Source organism: Vidua chalybeata, chromosome 2, assembly GCF_026979565.1.
Source record: "Vidua chalybeata isolate OUT-0048 chromosome 2, bVidCha1 merged haplotype, whole genome shotgun sequence".
NCBI classification, from domain to species: domain Eukaryota; kingdom Metazoa; phylum Chordata; class Aves; order Passeriformes; family Viduidae; genus Vidua; species Vidua chalybeata.
In genome coordinates this window covers 96520602-96543929 of record NC_071531.1, presented here as the reverse complement: position 1 = coordinate 96543929, position 23328 = coordinate 96520602, and the positions used below count along the sequence as shown (strand labels likewise).

The 23328-nt window shown below is 39.5% G+C and overlaps 1 protein-coding gene across 3 annotated transcripts; it reads left to right on the top strand.

The window, feature by feature from the left end:
* Window positions 1-309: 309 nt before the first annotated feature.
* PROSER1 (proline and serine rich 1) lies at window positions 310-21888 on the top strand. 3 transcript variants are annotated; one of them, XM_053935223.1, is made up of 14 exons: window positions 310-858; window positions 3914-3979; window positions 4715-4783; window positions 5241-5335; window positions 8003-8096; window positions 8563-8673; window positions 9415-9498; window positions 10403-10481; window positions 12705-12800; window positions 12922-12966; window positions 15225-15406; window positions 16856-16986; window positions 17645-17792; window positions 19102-20761. In XM_053935223.1, exons 1-14 carry the CDS (start codon window positions 814-816, stop codon window positions 19222-19224), a joined length of 1368 nt encoding a protein of 455 aa, XP_053791198.1. In that variant the 5' UTR covers window positions 310-813; the 3' UTR covers window positions 19225-20761. The 3 variants fall into 3 exon arrangements, with proteins under 3 accessions (XP_053791198.1, XP_053791197.1, XP_053791196.1); XM_053935222.1 differs by lacking the exon at window positions 19102-20761 and adding an exon at window positions 21800-21888 and having other exon boundaries at window positions 15225-16986; XM_053935221.1 differs by having other exon boundaries at window positions 15225-16986.
* The last annotated feature ends 1440 nt before the right edge of the window (window positions 21889-23328 follow it).

Below are 23328 nucleotides of genomic sequence, written 5' to 3'. Positions count from 1 at the left end.
CACGGCAGCCACGTGACCACCGCCCCACCCTCATCGCCCCGGTGGCCGCTGCTCCTCGCGCCGTGCCGGGCCCGAGACCGGGGGCGGCGGCGGCGCGGGCCGGGCGCGGCTGTGCCCCGGGACAGCGCTCAGCGCTCCGGCGCGGCGCCGGGAGCTGGGCGAGGGGCGAGTCCGCCCCGCGTCCTTGCCGCACCCGCGCAGGCATCGCTATCGTCGCCCAGCGTGGGAAAGGGCCTTGGCTCCGCGCTGTGATGCCATAAGGACGCGACGGCAGGGAGGCGGGACCGGCGGAGGGGGTGCACTGTCTGCGTGGGTTCACGCCGCTCCCGGGCCGCCTTCCTCGCCTGGCCCGCCTGCCCTGGGGGCCACCCGCGTCCGCCCCGGCTCTGCCCGCCGAGATCGCAGGGCGGCGGCGCCGCGAACGATGCTCTGCGGGGGCGCCCCGGGCCGCGGTGCCGCGTGCTGAGCGGGGCGGCTGCCGCCCTTCCCTTCCCCTCCCTTCCCTTCCCTTCCCTTCCCTTCCTGCCGCCGCCGCGACCCCTGCGCCCGCCGGAGCGCCCGCGGGACGCGCGGGGAGCGGGCGCACCGGGCGGCTCCCGGAGGGCGCCTTTGTCTCCGTGTCCCCCACTGCAGAGGCGGCAGCGCTCCATCCCCGAGGACAGCCCCGGCCCCCTTCCGTGCCCGGCATTTTATATATATATATATATATTTTTTTTTTTTAAAGTAATTTTTTTCCTGTATGTTCAAAGACATTTAGGTTTTTTTTATTACTAGTATTATTTCCTCCACGTTTAAGTGTCGGCAATAATCAAGATGGATAAGAAATCATTTGAAACCGTGCTGGATGAAATTAGGAAGGTAAATTCTCGTTGTGTGTGTTAGTTTAATCATTTGGTGATGGACTATACGGCAAGGAGTAATGGCTACAAATTGAAAGGAGGGGGATATTCAGCTTAGATATTAACAAGAAATTCTTTACTGTAGAGGTGGTGAGGCAGTGGAACAGGTTCCAGGGATGCCCCAATCCTGGCAGTGTTCAGGGCCAGGTTAGATAAGACCTTGGGCAGCCTGGTGTAGTGGGAGGTGTCCCTGCTCATAGCAGGGGTGGTTGCGTTTGGATGATCTTGAGCCCTCATTGGAAATAAGCACTTGGATAAAGTTACTGCAGCATTTTCACTTTCAAGGAGGATGAGGAAGAAAACCAAAGTAGCCAAGCATGTCTTATTTGAGGGGAAGGGCTGAGTTTGCTTGGCCTGTTCGGAGACAGTGTGAAGTACCCACCTTTTATACACTGGTTTAGGAGGTACAGTGCACAAATAGGACGTGAGAACAGCGATTTCTGAGCTGCACGCTGTTGTCCTTGTTGGAAGTCATGTCTCCCACAGCTTGGGAGTGACTGTGTGCACACCTTCTTCCTCTGGGATGTCAATCCTGCGTTTTGATGCGTACTCTGAGGTGTGCTTCTTTATCTCCCGTTTATAAACTCTCTGAACAAAATACTGCAGGTTGTGGTGAGAAGAGGTACAAACCTGGGCTTCCTTGTGTCTGGCAGGGCTCTGGTTTCTGCACGGGGTCCTGCTTTGACAGGAGAGCTCGAGGTTAGTGGTTGGCACGCTTCCCTGAATGGTAGAAGGAGAAAAGGAGAGAAAAAAAAATCAGAACCTTTGAGATTAATGTTTCTGGTTTTGCCTGGGAAGCAGAAACCTGTGATGATGTATTTTGTTGCAGTTAAGCAGAGGTTATTTAAGTGTCACAGTAGAACAGTTTACCTGCCGAAGGTGTCTTGGCGTGACAATGAAGGGCTTGTTTCAGATGAGATTTCCTTGTGGCACAACAGCAATCCATAGCATTTTTGCATTAAGTAGAATTTTTTGTTATGTTGGTTTGTCTAAGAGATGTAAATTTCCTTTGTTTGGACTCAGAGTTGAGTTTCAGTTCAGTTTCTCTTCGGCATGAGGCAGTGATGGCTGCAATTGCAGTATTATTATTTTGCAACATATCGAGGTATAAAACCCTATTGAGGTATAAAACTGTTCAATGGAAGCCCCGGGGTGTTTTTCTTATTACAACTACATTTTTGCATAAGGTCATAGTCATAAGGTCTCTTTCATAAAACAGCTAAAAACATGACAGTCTAAGATATTTCAGGGTGTGGACTTCCCTCCCAACTTATGAATTTGTGTGGAAAATTTGGGGACTACAAAAAAAAAAAATAAGGAACGACTAGCACATGAATGCTTTCTCTGATGATTGATGGTGGGAGGGAGTAATGTTTCAATTATATTACTGCAGTGCAGTCCTTCAGAAAATGCTCTGTGATTACTAAAGACTTAAGACACAAGGGTTTAAGGCATGTTATTTTAGGCAATTATGTTTCCTTTGCTATCTGCTTGTATTCCTGTATTCCAACTTGCTGTTGATCTAAGGATCAGTGCTGTGCTCTGTTAATAATAGTTGTGCTGTTGTGGTGTAACATTAATTGTCCAAATGCTGGTTCTGTGATTTTGTAGCTATGTTTTTGTTTAAGCTTCATTTCTAGCTCTGTGGTAGAACCTTCTTTATTATGTGGTTTACAAGTTTGTTGTGTTGGCATGTTCCATTTTCAGTCCTACAGTTAGCAGGATCAATTATTTAAATGTCTTCATGTGTAGTTTACTTCTGTTTTCCCCTGTATATATGTACAAGTACTAGCAAAATAAACTTTGGGGGTTTTGTTTGTTTGTTCCTTCTATAAATATGCATAGCAGTGCTTTGTGTTTGTACTCTTGTTACAAAGTCATTCAGTTGTTGATTTAAGAAGGTAAAGTAACATTTGTTTCAGTAAAAAAAAAAAGACATACCCTGCTTTTTTCCAAAACACATGAAGAGTAGGACGGAATAGAAGAAAAAATGAGCATGAAGACAGAAATTCTTTCTCCCCTGTGACTTCAGTGTGTCTGGGAGTGTTTGTCTCTTAATGAGGTACAGAAAGGAAGAGGGTTGCCTCAAATATTATCCAGGTGGATTTCTGGGCACCTGTGCTACTCATTCACAGTCAGGCTGCAGTGATGGAGACCTTCATGTCTGTCTGGAGGGACAGGAACAAAAAAGCAAGGGGTAGGGGTAGTTTCTAGGGCTGTTGGGAGGAAGATAGAAGTGGGTGTGTGATTAAAGCTAAAGATGGTTTGAGAATACCTGAGATGTAGCATTAGAGGGGGTACTTGGAAACTATGGAAGAAAGGCGTTTTCACTGGCTTGGGGCAGGAATTCAGCTGTTTGCTGTCTTTACATCTTGTACCTGTCACAGAGGGCTGGGTACAGGGGAGGAAGGAGGTCCTGGCTATTAGACAGCTCATATAGTTATCAATACAACTGCCAGTGCTGCATTAAAGTACTGTGCTTTGACTGGTATGCATGTTAAAATTTGGAATGCATAACAATAATGATAAGACAGTATCCATCTCTGGACCAAGTTTTGTTGTGTATTTAATTCTGTCTGTATAGACTCATTATCCAATTTCTTCATAAATTCACCAAAGTAAAATACTTTGTCAGTTAGTTTACAGGGGCCATACAGAGCGATTGCCTGAATAATCAACTGTATTATCTTGTTCAAGTTGATGTAAATCATTGGAGCAAAAAGGAGAGTGATGATGTTCTCTCATCACAGTTATAAACAACGACAAAAAAGCAAAATCAAGTAAATAAAAAACTGAGTATTTTTTTAACAGAAGAATTAAATCACATCTTCCTGCTTTTCACTGTTTTCAGTTACCTAAGAAGTACACTGTTACTTCAAAATGCTGCAATGTAATTAATACAAATGTCACTTTGTAGGGGCAGATTTTAGATTAATATATTAGCAGATGGTTGTGCTGTAATTATAATTTTTGAGTCACTAATTATGCATCCTTTTTTTTTCTATATCTTTTAGGCTGTGTTGACTGAGTACAAATTAAAAGCTATTGAATATGTTCATGGATACTTTTCTAGTGAACAGGTAAAGTCAACACTGTTACTAGTTTAATGGGAGCTATTGTTTTTGTGTATTCAGTAATACAAACTGATTGTCTCCAGTCATGCTGAGGTTGATCATATTAGGTTTTTGTATTTATTGAGGAGAATTTAATTCCTTGTTATTATATCAGCATGGCAATATTAAAAAGAGTTCAAAGTTGTTATGTCATCAAAATCACTACATTTTCATTCTTTTTGTGTCTGGAAAGTTGTATAAATTTATTGTAATGGAGTTTAGAATTACTTTGTGTGTATTGTCTAAATAGAGATAATGTATAGCATGGTAATATGTAGATTTTCTTTTTCCTCTTTCTTTTCCTGCTAGCTTTTCTTGGTGTATGTTTGGGAGTATGTTTTGGATCCTGATAGTTGATAAAAGATACTTGAGAGATACTTGGAGAGATACTTGATTTTTTTTTTTTTCTTTTACGTATTGTAATACAGTGGTGTTGGTATTCATATATGCAAATAGATGTCAAAAAGTAAGTATTTAAAATATTTCCATGGAAAATCTTTATCTCATAACATAGAATTTTTAGCTGCCTACTTAGAAATAAAAAAACGGTTAGATGCTGGTAGGCACCGACAATCAGACATCACAGACAGATGTTTTTTACCAGTATACCAGTGTGCTCCAAAAGTGGGAGGGTCATATTGATGCTGTTAACATACATTTTTAATAGATCTGAAAGATTAATGGAAGGCCTTACTGTTGCAGGTTGTTGAATTACTGAGATACTTCTCCTGGGCAGAACCGCAGCTTAAGGCAATAAAGGCTTTACAACATGTAAGTTCTTGTGGCATGTTCTTGCAGAATAAATTTGCTCTCTTAATGCCATTTTAATTTTATGACACCTACTTTCCAACTGATGAGTCAATATACTCTGCAAAATCTTCAAAGTTTCTTCTTCATCTCCTTCAGTGGTACCAAGCTATGAAATTTCATACTTCTAATTGGCGTATCTTTTCTGACTAAAGTGACTTTTACCTTCCTGTGTATCACAGAAGGAGATGTAACCCTTTTTAACTCTTGTTAACTCTCCTGATTTCTTTGCTTTTGGTGAGTGCCTTTTGGAGGTGCTTGTTCAGAATTTAGCATATAGAGTCTCCTTCCCAATGGGAGAGAGAGGCTGTTAAAAGTTTACTGAAATATACCATATGAAGCTGATACAGAATTGTATTCTGAGTTTAAAACACTTGTACTGTTTTATTTTATACACACTTCTTTCTTTCTTTCTTATCAGAAAATAGTGGCAGTTCCAGCATCAAAAATGGTTAATATTCTCAACTGCTTCACCTTCAGTAAAGATAAACTTATTGCCCTTGAAATCTTGGCTTCGTAAGTATCTCTTCTGCTGTGTTCCTTAACTTGTATTGGTTTAACTCATGTTTGAGGATATAAAACTTTAGCTCTCCTAGAAGGAAGCACTGTGCCTGGTTAAGGTAAAGCAGAGATCCATTACTGATGGGGCTGTTTAAAAGACTAACTAATTAGACGCAGACATTGTAGAAGTAGACATAAGGCTGAGAGAATTGGGTTTGTTTGGCCTGGGATGAGTTGGGGTGATCTAATTGCAGCCTTCTGGTACCTGAAGGGAGCCTTCAAGAGAGCTGGAGTGTAGTTACAGGACAAGAGGAATGGCTTCACACTGAAAGAGAGTAGGTTTAAAGTGGATATTGGGAAAAAAATTGTTTGCTGTGAGGATGGTGAGGCATTGGCACAGGTTGCCCAGAGAAGTTACCATCCCTGGAAATGTTCAAGGCCAGGCTGGATGGGGCTCTGAGCAACCTGGTCTAGTAAAAGGTGTCTCTGCTCACCTGAAGGGGCTTTGGAGCTAGATGACATTTAAGGTCCTTCCAACCAATAATTCTGTGACTGTGGAAAACTCCATAGTTCATTTGAGTCTTGTGCTTGCTGCTGTGTGAGCTTCTGCCTGCTGGAAGACTGCACGTTGGTGGTGTTTTTACTGTGGTCTTCAAATGTTGTAGAGAACAAAGAGGGCCTTAAGCTTATTTCTCTGCTCACTGAAATCTGGAAGACTTGAGGCCAGGAAATTCTGGGAATTTACCCTTTTGTGCAAAGTCCTCTAAATATTACATATGTAGAAATGAGGTAAGTAAATGGATCTCTTAAACTGGCAAATCTACTGTCTATAAAAAATAAATATTCTAAATTGATATTTACAGAGAAAGTTGGGGTTTTCCTAGTGAACAGAGCTGCTCCAAAGGATCCATTACACATATTTAAAATGGAACTCTTCTGCTTGGTTCAGGGGATTTATTTTATAAAGTATTGTTCTTTTTTGGGTTGTTTAGGTTTTTTTGCTTTAAGCATATCTGTCTTCCCTGTGAATGCTGTATTACTGCCTGCTTGAACTTCCTGGGGCATATAATTTCATGGCACAAATATCCATAAAACAGTTAAGACTGAGGATACAGACATGATTTTGCTTTAGGAGTTGAGCTTAAGGAAGTCATGTCAGTGCTCCTAGTCTATTTCAGACCAAAACAAAACAGTAGCCAAAGGAAAGTTACTGGCACAAGACTAACCTGTTGCCTTCTCATAATGAGACTGGAGTTCTTGGGCTCTTCAGTTGCTACATTTCAGCTGATGAGGGGAGAAAGCACAATAACTTCCTTAGCTGTTGAATTTCTACAGTAATAGAGCAAAGTAAGGGAGTCACGATTACAGATCCTAACCCAAATCTATGTGCTGCTTACTTCATTAATCAGGAATAGTGAACAAAGCTGAAAGCTCATTCACATTTTAATACTGTTCTTTGAGGTGTTTTTCATGTCTTCATTCAATGTTTTGCTGATTTAATTTCTGTCTAATATCCTCATTTGAGGAGTCCTCCTTTTTGATGCTGTATTGTATTTCCAGTAGTTTAGGTGGCACAGGTAATATTTGACAGAGAGGTGCTGGTAAAAAATTGGTCAGCATTTTGAATAAGGTGGGTAGAAGCAGGCATTGGTCTCCTTGTAGTCACATATTTTGTTCTCTGTGGTGTGTCTAGTGTTGTTTGGGGAAGAAGAGAGAGGAGGAGTACCTTTTGGAACATTATGAAGGCTTTCACTAGCTCTGCAGAACTTAGAGAGATTTAACAGGAATTATCTTTTTAATTGTAAAGTAAATTAGATGAAAGCTTGGTTTTCTACCAGACTGGCAAGAAGTGGTGGCAAACTGAGTAGCTGCTGGTTTTCTGCTGTGCTAGGAATTGGGTGTTAGCAGTAATTAAAGCTTTTTAGTGAACTGTTGATGCCTTAAGTCTCAAGACATCACTGTTGTAATGCAAAATTTATTTGTTCTACATAGTTACTCTTGCAATAAAGTTTAGCTGTCATCATCCATTGTTCTGTATTGATATTTAGTTCTAATAGTTTTACTTACAGGTATGAAGTCCCTATTTAAGCCTAGGATTTTTAATAATAATAGTAATATTATGATCTGAACTATTTATGGATTTTTAATGTGCTTTTGGGTAGTGGCTAAGTGTGGGTCACTTTTCAGGGTGCATTATTGAAGCCATGTGACCCCCCCCGCGTGGAGAATAACGTGCTCTGATTCTATGTTGTATAAGGCTAAATAAATTGCTTTTATTATGCTAAATTATATTACATTAATACCATACTATACTAGAACTATATCATACTAAAAAGATATTTAAGAAAGACCTGTGACTGTCTCCAGACAGTCACGACACAGCTTTGACTTAATTGGTTAATCAATCTAAACAACTTCCACCAGTGTCCAATTAACAAATCACTCTTTGATAACCAATTTTTATAACACATTCTACATGTGCTAAACAACAGGAGCAGCGAATAGAGATAAGAATTGTTTTCTTCTTTCTCTGAACTTTCTCACTGCATCTTACAACTTCCCAGGAAAAATCCTGGGAGAGAGAATCATGTCTCTCTCTGTTCCGAGAATGTGAATACCACAGTGCATTGTTTTAGCTTATGCAAATGGAATGGCAGTAATTGTCTGTCAATGTCTTTACAGCAACATTGTTGATGCTCAGAATTATCGCCTGATTGAAGATCTGTTCAGAATTAATATGTCAGAGAAGAAAAGATGCAGAAGAATTCTTGAACAGGTAATCGAGATAAACTCATAATACCCTTGGTTCTGTTAGGATTGTGTTTGTATCCTTGTGGTCACTGTGGGGTCAGGGCTTAGCATGAGGACTTCTGGGAGCTACTAGTGTAAGACAAACAAGCAACTGCAAAAAGATAAGAGCATGTGCAACAAAAGGAGAAGTTTTTGTCAGGCATTAGGAACATATGGAAAAAATGACACAGAATTTCAACCAATGCTGGAGGAAACAGTTTGTGTTTTGTTTTAGAGAACACCAAGTTCTTAAGCCCAAGTTCAGTGTAAGCAGAGGGGGATTTTGACAGAAGTTTACACTATTTAGATTATTTGGAATAAGACTTGAGACACAGACTTCAGTTGTTCTGTGTAGGTTGATTCACACAGTCCAAATGTTATGAAATAGTAACTAGTTTCTTTAGAGCATTGAATGTGATAGCAAATAATGTTCTTTCTTGATTATTTTCCAGGCTTCAAAAACAGGTTGTAAGGCTCCTCATGCTATGATATCATCGTGTGGCATGATTCCTGGCAATCCTTATCCCAAGGGCAAACCAAGCCGCATAAATGGAATTTTTCCAGTAAGCATGGTCCTATACTTTTGCTTTTCACAAATGAACCTTGATTTTAAGATTCACTGTAGTATAACCAAACCCAGAATTCATATACATGGAAGGAGGAGTGGAATCAAAACCAAAGTGTGTTTGTTGGGTTGGTTCGTTTGTTTGTTTTACCCCATTCAACATTTATAGGGAACTTGGATTATTTTTATTTGCCCATTCTTTCTCTGCTGCTTCAGGTAAAGATTACCTGAACAATGTCATAAATAAGACATTGTTCATATCAGGAAAACATTGTAAACTCCAGCAGTGTTTGGCAGAATCAGGAGAAGTGTCAAGAGGCTTGCTGGTAGGTGATAAAGTGACCTAATATGATCACTACGGTACTACTTCTAATCTTAGTGTGTCACTTAAGCATGTCAAACATTTCCTGTGAACACTTAAGAGACAGCAAAATCAACTGAAATTAATGTTATCATGTCCACAAGTCAAAATGCAGAATTCCATCATCAACATGCACTGTTTAAAATGCCTCTCTTTACAAAACCTCAGTGTTACAAACCAAGCTATTGGAATGCTCTTACTTTACATTTCTTTACAAGTCTAAAATAGTTAGTTGGGTTAGGTTTTTTCCTGACAAACATGGTTACTTTTGGAATGTTCAAAAACTGAAATGTGGTTCAGTAAAAAAAAAAAAGGCAGAAATTGTACATCAAGATTTGCTTCTAAATTAATGCTTGGTTTAATTTTCTTTTCTTTCAGGGAACCCCTATCAAGAAGGACACAGAAGAATGTACTAATGAAGGAAAGGGAATAGCAGCTCGTATACTTGGACCATCCAAACCAGTATGTCTAAAAATTAATAAATAAATGAAACTTTAAAAATCCCCAAAACAATTACCAGCCAATTCAACAAGGCTTTTTTATAAAATGCTGTTATGTTGCAAGAAGACTGTAGAGCAGCAATTTAATTGAAGTTAAACTTCTGCAATGAATATGACCTAGTATTTTTTATTTAATTTGAAAATGAGCTCTAGTTTTTATCTGTAGAGGGGGAGAATTCTCTACTGGATACAGTGTATGTGCATTTGAAGACAGAATTTAAATGAGAGTAGCAGAAGAGAAAACTAAAAGCATTTTTCGTTATCCATCATGAGCTGCTCTCTGAGGATTTCTCACATGAACACAGAAAATGCCTCCATCTTTGAAACTTGAATTACAGCAGTGCCTTAGAAAGAGGTTCTTGTTTTTTAACACAGCTGATCTGTATTTCAAAATTTTTGAGCATATGGGACAAACTTTCAGTGAACCTGTTACTACTTAGAAGTATTGTCCAAATGTTTTATTATCACTTCTATTATGAGATATTTCCCACAAAGCTGTATTGTTTTAAAAACATAGGTACCTTCAGAATTATTTGCTAGTTTTAAATGTGCTAAACCTCTAAAATGAGAAGTCAGTCCAAGACTACAGAGTATGAGAACTGCAAGGCAGAAAGGAACTCCCTTTCCCACTTGTGCTCAGTTTTCTATTAAAATCTAAAGGTATACTAGTGATATTTGTTTCACTCTTTTCAGAAAGAGTGAAATACTTGCTGTCACTCTGGATATTATGAAAATAATTTCATATCACCTATATTTATAGTAAAGAATGCCTGTCTGTAGTAGTATCTGAATGTTAGCTTTTTGTCTGAGAAACATTAGGTGATGCTTTCACTATTGCTTTTTCCATTTGTTTTTTGTTTATGTAGGCTCCATCAACGTACAATCCACACAAACCTGTTCCATACCCCATCCCACCATGTCGGCCACATGCAACTATTGCACCAAGTAAGGTTTCTATGTGTTCTAGGTTGATGCTATTGTTCATGCATTTGCCTTTTAAGTAATGTGTCAAGTGTTGGTTTCTCTGACCATGGTCATATCTGAAATTGGCTTCTGCTCCCTGAGCATGCTCTAGGTACTGGTTTCTACCTTTTCTTTCATGACAGCAGAATTGATAAAAACAGGAATATATTGACTTCTTTTTCCAACATCCATAAGAAAAATTCACAATCCTGTTCTGATGACAAAAGATTTAATTTACGAGAGGCATTGTGCATATTAGACAAGACAAGGGCTTTGGCTTTGTTGTAACACTTGGCCAAGGCTTGTGCTTTGGCTTGACAAGTCTGACTTGTTGCTGTAGAACCCACCTTGGGATATGGTCAGCCACGGCCCTGAATTGGGTGGAACTATGTAGGAACTTGCTGAAAGGCTGTAATCTGTTTCTCACTTGCATTCAGCTTTACCTTCTGTCCATGATAATGGAGAGCAAACAGTTTCCTAAAAGAAAAGTAGATTTCAGTCTCAGAAGGGTAATACTGATTGCTTTTCCTGCTGTTGCTCTATTTCTAGCCTAGTGCCTTAAGTAAGATTGAGCCTTTATTCATAAGCTCCTCTCTTTGCTCTGCTGCATCAATTGTTAGACTCAAGGCATTTTTGGAAGGGGGCAAGGCAATTGCCCTTTCTTTGGAAGAAAGCTTAGAATACTTAAAGAAGTCAGATTCAGGTCTGGCAGGCAGCTGAAAGGCTCTTCTAATCTTGAAATTCTGTATTGCAGAACAAGGAGTGCTCTGGTTAGGACTCTTGCTTTTCACTGATGTTGGGGATTTCAGGGAGTTGATAAGAAAGTGAAGCAGAACTCCTAGCAAGCAAGCTGAAGGCTGAGTCATCTAATCAACTTGATGTCTGCAAGTCTTTTTATAGCCATTTTAGAAAAATGGGCATTACTAGTGGCTAAACTAAGACTGATTATTTATGCCCAGGAAATTACTTGTTCGCAAGAAGCCGTACAGAAAGCTTGCAAACTAACTCAAATTTGTATTGAATAAATCCTATCCAAAGTATCTTAAAGCACAAAATTTGGCCTGTGGCAGGATAGAAATACAGTTTTAGGTATTTAGGTAGAAATATAGTTTTAGGATATGAATGAGCTTTTGAGGTTTCAGGGCCTTACTAGGCTGTAACGTGTTTTTTAAGAAAGCTCTTGTGACAACAGAACTCTTTACTGGTGAAATTATATATATGTGTATGTGTGTGTTTAGTGAGATTGCAGATGCTGACCTGAAACTATTGAATGTGATTGTTTTTAGTCAGTGGTAATGAATTGTGTTCTGCCTCTTGAAATGAGGCACTTCCTTCCTGAGTGATGCAGTGATTGTTAGTTGCTTTTCTGATTTTCAGGCAAGAGTTGTTGTGCAAGAAATCTTAACATCAGGTGGAATTACTATGAAAGTATGAAATGAGAAAGGACTTCTAAATGACAAATTAGTGCACTTTCAGTATTGTTCAAGTGCTACCTTTTCCTGTGAAGCCCAAGTTCTTATGCTCTTAAACTATTAATTCAAGGCCACTGTGAAATGTGTTTGTGTTCATGCAGTTTAAATTCAGATGTGTTTTATCAGAACTGTATACCACAGCAATGCAACAGTTTCAGTTGCTCCAAAAAATAACAGAGGAAAAATGTATATTTAATATGTTAGTTGCTGTAAGAATTTTATATTAAAATACTTTGCTAACCCACTTGAATTTCTTAATATTTAAGGAAATATTGAAGAATACTAAATTAAGTATTTGAGAAGGATTGTTTTTTCTCTGAATTTTCTGGCTAGTGTTAAAGGGTCATGGTTACTGATCTGTTTTTGGCTCCTTTGTCTGGCTTTAATGCTGAAGAAGGAGTTGCAACATCCTTTAAATTAAAAATAGGAAGGGAACCAGTGATGCTGCAGACATCAGCAGACCTCTGAGTTTTTTTCCGGCAAAATAGAACTGAAAGGAATTGAAACCTGACTTTTTCAGTCTCTCTTAAGATAATTGCCCTTAGTAAAATTTGGATCACAGTGCATGCCCTTCAGGCAGACATGTGCAAAAGCCAACATCCAGCCTGGATAGTTTACTGGTCTAGCTTTTTGGTGAAGGAATGTCTTACAGTCTTGAAAATATTTTTTAAAACGTGAAGATGCTTACTGGTTCTTCTGACGACAGGGATGTGTATTGCCTTTGTTATTTTAGGTGCTTACAACAATGCTGGCTTAGTTCCAATGGCCAATGTCATTGCTCCAGGCTTACCAGCTCCTCCACCATACACTACTAATCAAGTGGTATCAGGTAAGGCATGCATATCTTTAAAAATATTCATGTTGTTTTTCCTGGTTAATTGCTGGGAGTGGATCATTCACTGCTGGAGTTTCATTTGCTTTTCAATAATAAGCTACTGTTCTCTGTTTAGAAAATGAGGACCTTTCCAGCCAGGCAAAACCTTCCCAAAATCAAGGTAAATTGCAAATCCACAGGGGATTTTTGTGTGTATTGTATCTTTGTTATTTGTTCAGAAAATGTTAAGAACTTGTTTAGTGGGATCTTCATTAGCCTTTAAGTATGTAGACACTAAGTATGTGGAATAGAATCTCTTGATAGTATAGAAAAAACAAATCATCAGACACTTGTACTTAAAAGTATTCAAACATTAAAATTCATTCTTTTGTGTTAGCTTATCGAAGTTTTTTGTATTCATCATTATATAAGTATGTGAGAAATCATGCTAAAAACTAAATCAAAATACCCTTTGCAATGTCATGCATTTAAATACTTGAGTAAATCTTTGCAATTTTTAAAACTCTGGATATCTATTGGAAAACTCATTGACATTTTAACCTTGTAGATCAGTTGCAATAGGAAAGTAGGAATATGAGAGAGATTTAGAGGTTTTTGAATGTCTTATCCCAGAGCATTAGATCCAACTATGTCTACCTGCACTTTTGTCTTACCCTGTAAGATCCTGTTCTTTTTACCAAGACAGCTGTGCACTTTTTATTGTTTTTATTTGTGTGATGCTTTGTACACTTAGTACAAAGCATAATAATAAATCCCATTAGGAACTACTTTTAAAAAGGCTTTGATAACATGTTGTTAGATTTTACAAATACAAACTGAGAATTTACTGACCACTGAGTCAGGCATATTAAATGCTGCAAATAGATAAAATGACTGTGATAAGTTTAGCTACTGTAAATATTCCTAGGGACGAAAAAAAAGTTATGTTTTGTATTTCCTTCTCTATGTCCAGGGATGGTTCTACAGAAATGTTTTGAAGAATCACTTCATTCTTGTATACCCCTCTCTAAGTGTGCATGTATTTTTACATAGTTCATACAGCTAAATGAATACAGTGTAAGGAATGAAATATTCTCTTGGGAAGAAAAGTTCAGCTCTGGGTTCTAGTACAGCTGTATTTCATTCATGATTATCTTAGCTGTCAGGATTAAATAACTATGATCTTTGGGAGAGTCTTCAGCTTGGAAATAGAATGAGAAAAAGAACACAATCCAGAGTTGGGCAGTCTGGGGTATTTTTGAAAAGAGTATGTAAAAAAAATTTTTTTTTGGCAGATTTACTTGTTTTCGAGTTTCAACATACATAGAATAGGACTTTGTTATATCAACTTAGGTCCAAGATTTTAAAGAGTGATTTTCTGGATTTGCGTGTAGAATTATGTGTAGAAATCAAGCAAGAGACATGAAGGCTGCTAGAGTTATGGGTGGTGAGTTTGAATGGTTGGATGAGTGTCTTGCTTACATTTAAACAGATTATTCCAAAAGTAAAATAAAGCACAAAGGTTGTTTGAGAGGAATAATTTATTAACATATTCATGTTCCACAGGAAACTAGAGGCAGGCATATTGAAACTTTTGACATGCCAGTATTCATAAATGCAGCTCCTTTCCATTAACCTCCACCTCCCCATTGACAGTGTGCCTGTTTTCCTGTAGCTTGACTGATGTCTCTAACTTACTTTGTAGGATTGACACAAGCTGATACTTTTAGTGGCAGGTACTTGTCTTTATTACAGACACCTGACTAAAGATTCCTAAAAATACTTGTTGAGAAAGTCAAGTGCCAATGTTAGTTTAATACTGTAGTGTGATACATGAATTTCAAAGTGTACCTTCTTAGAATCAAAATCTGAAGGAAGCACAGTGAAGAGAATGACCTGATTTTGAAGGAAAGAAAACTACCAGCACCTGAAATCAGCTTTCTTCAGTTGTTGACTAAACTTCTCTGAAATCATGATACATTGAATTAACTGGTTCTGAAGGAAATTCTGACCTTCAGTGAGAGTGGATGCAGAGGAGCCCAGGTGATCTGATGCTGATGGAATATTAGATCTGGTTTGGGTACTGCCAAATGTTAGGGACCAGAGGGAGGGTGTTCACCTGTGTCACTTAGATGTTCTTAGAGAGTGCATTTGAGTTTCTAACTGTTTTGCATGAGATCATGAAGAGGTAGCAGATGTCACACAGAATGTTTTTAAAAGGGAGTATTAGCCCACATGGTGTATGATTTGTGTGATGTGTTTGTGTGTACCTTTTTGGTTTGTTTTCATAGGCCCCGCTGTTCATTGTTTATATGTAGACATTTTGTGTTTGCTATTGCCTGTGTATCATATTTTGAAATGCTGTATAAAATGTTTTTGTGTTGATTTCAAACATTTCTGACAGTTTCAAGTATTCTTACCGGTTTTGTTTCTTTGCAGCTTTTTCTGCACAAACGAATCAGCTCTTTACTCCTCATGGTTCTAATCCTTCAACACCTGCTGCTACTCCAGTCCCTACCCCATCACCTGTCAAGGCAATAAGCCATCCATTAGCACCTGCAACTCCACTCATCTCTGGGATGAACATGTCTACCCCTGTCCTTCCTGTTTTCCCAGGACAGGTCTCCTCTTCCATCCATACATCTCAGCCATCTACCCCAACCCCTACTGTCATCAAATCCCTTTCATTGCCTGGTGTTCCTGTCACATCTGTTCACAGTGCAACCTCTACCCCTATCCCCTCAGTTTTTTCTGGGCTGGCTTCTATCCCTGCTGCTATGCCAGCTCCACAAGGTTCTTCCACTCCATGTGCCACACCTGCCCCCACTGAAGCTTTCGCATCTGCTGCTACACCATTTGCTGGCCTCCCGTTCTCTGCAACCTCTTCAGTTGCTTCTGCTAATAATCCTGCTGTGTTGTCATCAGTCTTTGCTGGCCTCCCTTTGTCCTTGCCGCCCAATGCCCAAGGGATTTCTAGTCCTGTTCCATCTACAATTGCTAATTCTCCTGCCACTACCATTCCTGGCTCGCTTAGCTTGCCTAACCCGATTTTGTCTGTCTTAAAGGGATTTCTGACATCAAATGACACTTCATTAATCAATTCATCTGCTTTACCTTCTGCTGTGACAAGTGAGCTTGCTTCTTTATCTGCTCTTTCTAATCAAAACTCTGACCCTCCCACTTCCTCTGTCAACAAATGTTACACTCCATCAGTCACCCCCCACACACAGCGTTCCTCCACACCCGGGCTGGCTATTTTTCCAGGTCTCCCATCCCCATCTGTAGCCAATTCTAGTTCCACTCCTCCCACATTGCCTGCACAGTCACCTTTAACCACTTCACCATCAGTTATGCCAGTCAACTGTGGCTCATCAGCCTCCCTCTTGCATGGCACAAGTCCTACTAATCCTGACCAGCAGCTTTCATCAGCCCCAGCTGCCACAAGTATCCCAGTTTTGGTCAAAACAGAGCCCATGAGTCCTACCCTGTCGGCCTTCAAAGGTCCTTCTCATTCAGCCAGCCCTTCTCATGGCACTCTAGGACTGTCAGGGCTCGGGCGTGCATACACCTCAGCAGCTTCAGTGCCCGTCAGCTTACCCAGTTCTCTGAACCCAGCGCTGTCAGGGCTCTCCTCTCTGAGTGCTCCTCTGAACAACTCCAGTTCTCTGGCTTCCATTTCCCTCACCCCACATGGCTCCTCTGCTCCCATTGCCCCCGTGTTCAATGGACTTCCTCCTTTCACATCTCTAACCAGTAACTTTGCTTTTACTGGTAACCCAGCACTGACCCCGCCCGTCACTCTCCCCGGGCCTCTGTTGGCCACTCCGGCTACAAGCGCTTCAGCCGTGTCCGGCCCCCATGCGAGTTCCACCGCCGCCGTGCTCTCAGGACTCGCTGCCTCCGCAACAGTCTCCGCTCCACCCTTCTCGCTTAACTTGTCCAGTGCTGTCCCTTCCCTTTTTTCTGTCGCCCAGGGACCTCTGGGATCATCAAACCCATCCTTCCCTGGTTTTCCTGTCTCTAACACACCCTCTGTCACTCCTGCTCTCCCTTCTTTCCCTGGCCTCCAGGCATCTTCTGCAGTAGCAGCAGTTGCACCGTTGCCGGCAGCTGCCACAGCCCCATCTCCAGCTCCGGTCCTGCCAGGGTTTGCCTCGGCCTTTAGCTCAAACTTCAACTCTGCACTTGTGGCACAGGCTGGGTACGTTACTGTTTTTGGAGGAGGTCAGAACTATTTCTTTTTCTCTTGAGCAAAACACTGATTTTATTTTAGGTGTGTAGACAATGTTTTCAGTCATAGTTACTAATTGCAGATAGTTTTCAAAGTTAGTTCACTACTAGATTTCCACTTGTCTTTTGAAGCTGATAGGGTAGTGACTAAACAGGTTGGCCTTAATAGTCTCTGTTACGACAGTCTAATCCAGTGAGGTGCTCAGTGATTTTGTTTCCCAGATGAGGATACTTGGCACCTCCTAGGCTTTTACAAGAATGGATTCCACGTGGGTATCCATTAATACACACAGGTAATAGCAGACAAAATCTTAGATATTTTAAGGAAGTAGTCAGCATAAATTCTTGTCTGTAAAGTTTTTTTTTTTGTGTGCAAACTGTCAACACAGTTGAGGTACAAAACATTTTGAGTCCCGTTAGATGTATTCCAGACAATCTTGGTTTGTGTATGTATGAATAATTTTTAGGTAGATAAAGACTGAACTTCAGTTTAGAAATTCTGGCCTTTATGAGATTTAGAAAAATAACTGCTTTTGTAATTTATGTAGACATAAGCTTATAGAGAGGGAAACAGGATAAAACATGGTGCAGGTGTTCCTAAAAATAGCCTCATTTTGACATTGTTTCAGCTTGACTTCTGGACTACAGACACCAGGAAATGCAGTTTTTCCTGGTCTTTTATCTCTCCCTGGTATCCCTGGCTTTCCCCAAAGTGCCGCACAATCTTCCTTACAGGAATTGCAGCACAGTGCAGCTGCACAGTCAGCACTACTACAGGTAATGTGTCTATTTGTTAATACTGTTCTATTTCCAGTGATCTCTTGAGCATGTTACCTGTTAACTCCTTGGGATTAGTTTAAGTCAGTAAATGATTAAAACCCTAAATTGTGTGAGAACTGATTACAAGGATGATGATAAAAACCAACTTGTGCTAACTTCTTACTCAAGGCCAGTGTACAATGCTTCATAAATGAGATTAAAACATTATCTAAAACTCTTCGTAAAATGGGGAGAAGTTAAAGAAAAGATAATGCAAATTAATTTTTTATGGGGTTTGTGTTAAATCTAATGAGCTGACTGTACCATTGCAAAATTTCTGCTCAGTTCCAGTCTGACATTTGAATAATTTACAGATTTCTGTGGACCGTTTGTTATGAGTTATGTGCCTCTGCACATGTAATCAGATGTCTTGAATTTGTGTCTATTGTGGTTGTGCCTTTCTCTTGATAGTTCCCACAAATATAATTGTAATATAAGCTTGAAGTGGCTTTGGGTAATGTGTAATTTCATCATCTCTTGTCCATGAAACAGCTTGTTTCACCCTTCAACATACATAAGTTAACTGAAAAAATCATCAGACTTTGTGTTTATATGTTTAGCTTGTCTTGTTAAAAACAGCCTCTGTACAGTCTCTTGTAAGAAATTTGACCTTCTCTACATGGAACTAAAAGAGAGAGCTGAGTGTCTTTGACTTAATGTTTTCTCTGTTCTGTGACACATCAGTTGTTGAAATGGAGCATGTGTCTAAGTATTATTCAGAGTGCAGCATATTGTCAGATACCTTCTTGCATAACAGGGGATTGTAAGAAGCAAGTTACTTCATCTAGACCGTGCTTTTGCAGCTCAGGAGTTTATTTGTTCTGTAGAAATGTATGCAGATTGCATTGAGAACATAATTGTTCTTATTTATAAGATCCAGTCACTAAAATTAATACATATTTACCTGACCAATGAAGAGAAGGAAAGTTCAGAGTCACTAAAGTATTACAGCTCCTGATTAAGCTGTGCCTTCCAAATCAGCTGGTGCTTACTCCACTGGAAAATAAATGCCATTAACACTTCTCTGTTTCCCCTCTTAATCCAACTGCTTTTTTCATTCTCTGGTATTTCGGAGCAATAGTTGCACTACAGATTAACATCTTTGTATAGATGCCTTGTTCATCTCTATTCTTTGCACACTTCAGATTATAATCCATTTGTTTTGGCTTGAACAGGACTGGTATTGTGGCTGAAATTGTGCTTAATTTAGATTTTTGTTTCCTTGTTTTTGTCAGTGCTGTTTCCTAACTTCTTATCTTCCTTAAAGGCGCATTCTGCTTCTGCTCTGGAGAACTATACAGCTCAGCCTGAAGGTTTTGCTAACTATCCATCAACACCAGGAACACCATTTTCATTGCAGACAAGTCTGCCCCAGAGTGGATGGCAGTAAATACCAGGCATTTCTAAAGACTGCAGTGTTTGCTTGACAGAGCCTGATCCTATTCACTTTGGAGGCTGTCTCTGCCATAGTTGGAGCATGGTCTGAGCTGGGGAAAGAAAGGGAAAATTTGAGGGTAAAATGTTTCCAGGAGGCTGTGTCAGATGTCATACTTAATTTACGAATTGCATTCAGTTTGATTCAGGGTCTGATCCTGTGAATTGCTGAGCATCATTTACTCTTCTTTAATTTTAAGAGTTCAATGTTTGGTTTCTTAGAGGATCAGGAACATTCAAACAGATGTTTTTGTAAATAGGGCAATTGACTGTCAAGCTGAGTAGGGAGACTAAGTATATTTAATAGTATGAATAAGCACCTATCCTTCTGTTATGTTTTGTACGGTATATGTGGTTAATATAGACTGAGATCTGGACTGAAACGAAATTAAAGCTGTAGATGACCTTTTGTCTAGAAGCACACTTCTTGTGTGTGCATAAATCAAGGTCAGTTTATGGTTTTTCAGATGTTTTCTTCCTGTGTGTGAGGATCTCCTGTTAGCATCAGCAGTATGTTAAGGGGAGGGTAGGTCAGAGGTGTGTGTGGGTTTTTCTTATGCTTGGAAATACTGTCATGGGCTTGCTGCTGAATTGAGTACTCCTTTGTCTGAACAAGAAAGTTAGGAAATTTTGCTATACTGTATTTGGGTAGAAGTGGATTATGTTTTACTGGAGTATGGTTTAGCTAGCTGAGAATGTCTTTCCAAAATACATAAAAACATTTTAACTTGCCTCTAAAATAATGTTCCATAGTCTTCTCCTTTCCCCCAGCACCTCTCTGAATGAAATAATTGTACTGCGGATAGGCTGCCTATCTGGCACTTTTGACTGCAGAATTATGTGAATGTTTACAGACATGGGGCAAGTTCTTCTCTCCCTTATACTCACAAACAAACTGGTTCTCTATATGCTTTTCAGCTAAAAACTGCAATTTGATGGTGCTTATCTTATCCTGTGAATATAAGTGGGAGCAGAATTTGGACCATGGATTTTTTTAGTATTTTTCCTTGGAAAACATACGTGATTTTAAAGGCATATAGCTAAATTAACTGTTATAATGCAGCATATAGAAAGGTCTTGCTTTGTTAGTTAAATTGAGTTGTGCACTCTTCTAATGTCAGTATCTGTGGCAATGTGTAACACATCATTGAATATCTTCTATTTAAGGAATGCTCTTGATCATGGTCTAGAGACAATAGAGGTGAATGATATTCAATCATGTGAATAAATTAAAATGTAGAGATACTACACTGTAGAAATGTTCTGCACCTAGAGTTTTACTTTTTTAAAGATTGATTCTGCTGGGAGATGTTGCTAATGTATTTTCTTTCAAGATGTGAACAAACTTTTTTAGAACATTAATGGAAATTACTGTATTGGTTTTTAACATAATTTTTTAAATAAAAAGTTTACAGTCATGGCAAAAAGGCTTTGCTGACTATTTGCATATTTACCTAAAATATGAATGAATAAACTTGTTTTTTTCTAAGATACTTCTATTGCTTGATCTTGCTTATGCTGTTTCTTTTTGATGCAGAATTCTGGCCAAAATTATAGAATTGTCCTCCTAAGGAGTGACATTAGAAATATCCTATTTAATTTTTAGATTAAAAACTTAAATTCTTTGACATTTTAATAATCAAACTTACATATTATGTTAAATCTAAAAAAAATTGTGTTCTTAAATTTTTAATTTTGTGAAACCTGTTAAATTCTCATGATTCTTCACTCTGAACTGCTTTTAAAATTGATATATCTGATATTGATATATTGACTTAAGAAATCTGTGGAAGATATCTCTACCATCTTTCATTTTACTCTGCTTGTCCTTCTTTCCATAACTTGTTCTTTGTAGATTTGCAGATGAGTTGGAGAAAATAAAGATAGAGGTATCTTATCAAGAGCAAATTGGCTTTTCTTCCCTGGATGCAAATGTAAATCAGTTCCAAGTCAATAAGTGTTTCGTAACCTTACTGGGGTGCTGAGTCTGACATCCTGTTTTAATCCTAGTTTCCTCATCAAGCAAATTTTGAACTAATTCACGTCACCCTGTAGCTCACAAAAACCTCACAAATACTGTTTTGTCAGTAAATAAGCACTTTGTGCCTTTGTTTCTAAAATATCTGTTGTATGGTCATGGGGTATGGGGTTCCTGTCTGAGCACTGGACAACTCAGAGATGCTGAAGAGATTTGAGCCTTGTTTCTCCAAATGAAAACAGGTGAGAAGTAGTGAAATCCCCTGTATTAAATGTTCTTCTCCTGAAGCAGTGTAGTTACTGGGTGTTGTCCGGCCACTTTACCAGAGAAGAGTGTTTGATGCTCCCATCAGTGTTAAGAAGTGTTTAATTGTAAAGGTCTTATGTCTGGAATGGGCTCTGGTTCTTACTGGATCTTACTGAATCATACTGAGCTGGATGTTCTAAAGGAACTCTACTGTAAAGGAACTAACAGAGGTTAGGGTTAAAATTCAATTTTTAAAATATTTCTCCTGATATAAAATTGGTTTTTATTAATTTTTTTTCCTCCTCAGGAATAAAGTCCGTGTTCTGCATTGCAGCAAACTGCTGTGACCCAGCATTGGAATTTCTGAAGAGAGTGATTTGTCCTGAGCTCTTTCATGCTTACTTGAGCACCATTTTTAGACAGCCAAGGAAATGCCTGCTCCTGAGGCAAACCACCTTAAACTGAGCCTGTGCCGGGAAAGGGCTCTTGCTGTATGACTTTAATTTCTGGACTAATTGATTTTTTTCACTGTTTAAGTTGCCTATTACTGCTCTATTTTGTGTGTACTGACGGCCTGCGTAGAAATGGTGTGGTGAAGTGTTCCTTGAAATAAAACCTTTTTTGCAACAACTAAGAACATACCAGGACTGTGTTTGCAAACACGTTTCAATGTTTCTTGCAAGTGCTGTAATTGCAGCTGCAGTGAATAGGAAAGAAACAGTAATTTTCTGTCCTTTTCCTCTGGTTTGCAAATGAGTGTTGGGAGTTTGCCTGGTCCTGAAGGGAAACTTGCTATAGTATGAATGTTCTGACTTTCTTGCAAATTGCCTTCCTTTCTGTATTCGTAGAGGAGCAATACCTTTGTCTCTCTGTCGTATTTACTCTAGTGGCCAAAGCAGGGCCTTCTGTCATCTCCAGACTTTCAGCTGTTGAAAACTGATGCTGTTTTCATGAGGAGAAGCAGCAATATGGGGATGTTCCTACAAGCCAAAGGACAGTACTGTTAATCTGCTCTGTCCTGTCTCCTTAATTTTGACCTGGGGAAAGGGAATGCCGAGCCTGAAGTAAGTAGGCAGAACCTGGGGCCAGGAAAAGACTAAGCTGAGAAATGTACAGGGCCAAAGCCCAGTGCATGGAAAAGAAAGTAGTATGGGCCTAAGAAGGTCAGAAAAAGGCAAATTTAAACCTACAACTTTGTTTGCAAATCTCAGTGGGGACTGCCTGACAATTCTTTTTTGCATTTTTGGGATTGGCACTGTTTACAAATGGCTGTGGATTGAGTCTCTACAACTGGATGATGAGGTAAGTGTGAGAAGGTAGACATTGCAGAGACATTGTAAAGGACTGGTGCCACTTGTAAATGTAGCAGTTGGTGCAGAGGAATGTTGGAGAATGATGCGCTTACAGGTAAGCACCTGATCGTGCCTGAGCCCTCATGCTGCTTTTGGAATAGAAGTTGTAGGTTTTAGCTATATCACAAATATAAAACTCTGCAGAAATAGCTGAACTGTGAGCAGCCCAAACCAGTCATCTGATGTGGCTTCTAAGTAAGTTCTGCTGAAGCAGCTTTGAGCTCAGTCTTTGTGGCTGTGCACTCTGTCACAGCAGTGCACCAGGCTGTTCAGCACCAGTGAACTTGCAGCTTGTAAACTGCTTTGCGCCAGAGCTCTCATGTGTTTTAATCTCTGAATGATCTGTAGTAATCTGGGACATGAGTTATCCACATGCCCCACTATAGTCCCAAAGAGAAAGTGTTAAGATTGCCCTGACTTTGATTTCAAAATTTTGAAAAGAGAAAAAAAGTGCAGCTTACGTTAAAATGAATATTGTGATGTT

Coding starts and splice junctions, on each gene's coding strand:
- PROSER1 (XM_053935221.1), top strand. CDS start 814: ATGGATAAGAAATCATTTGAAACCGTGCTGGATGAAATTAGGAAG. Junction 16,987..17,644: donor GCACTTGTGGCACAGGCTGG/GTACGTTACTGT, acceptor ACATTGTTTCAG/CTTGACTTCTGGACTACAGA. Junction 17,793..19,101: donor CACAGTCAGCACTACTACAG/GTAATGTGTCTA, acceptor TCTTCCTTAAAG/GCGCATTCTGCTTCTGCTCT.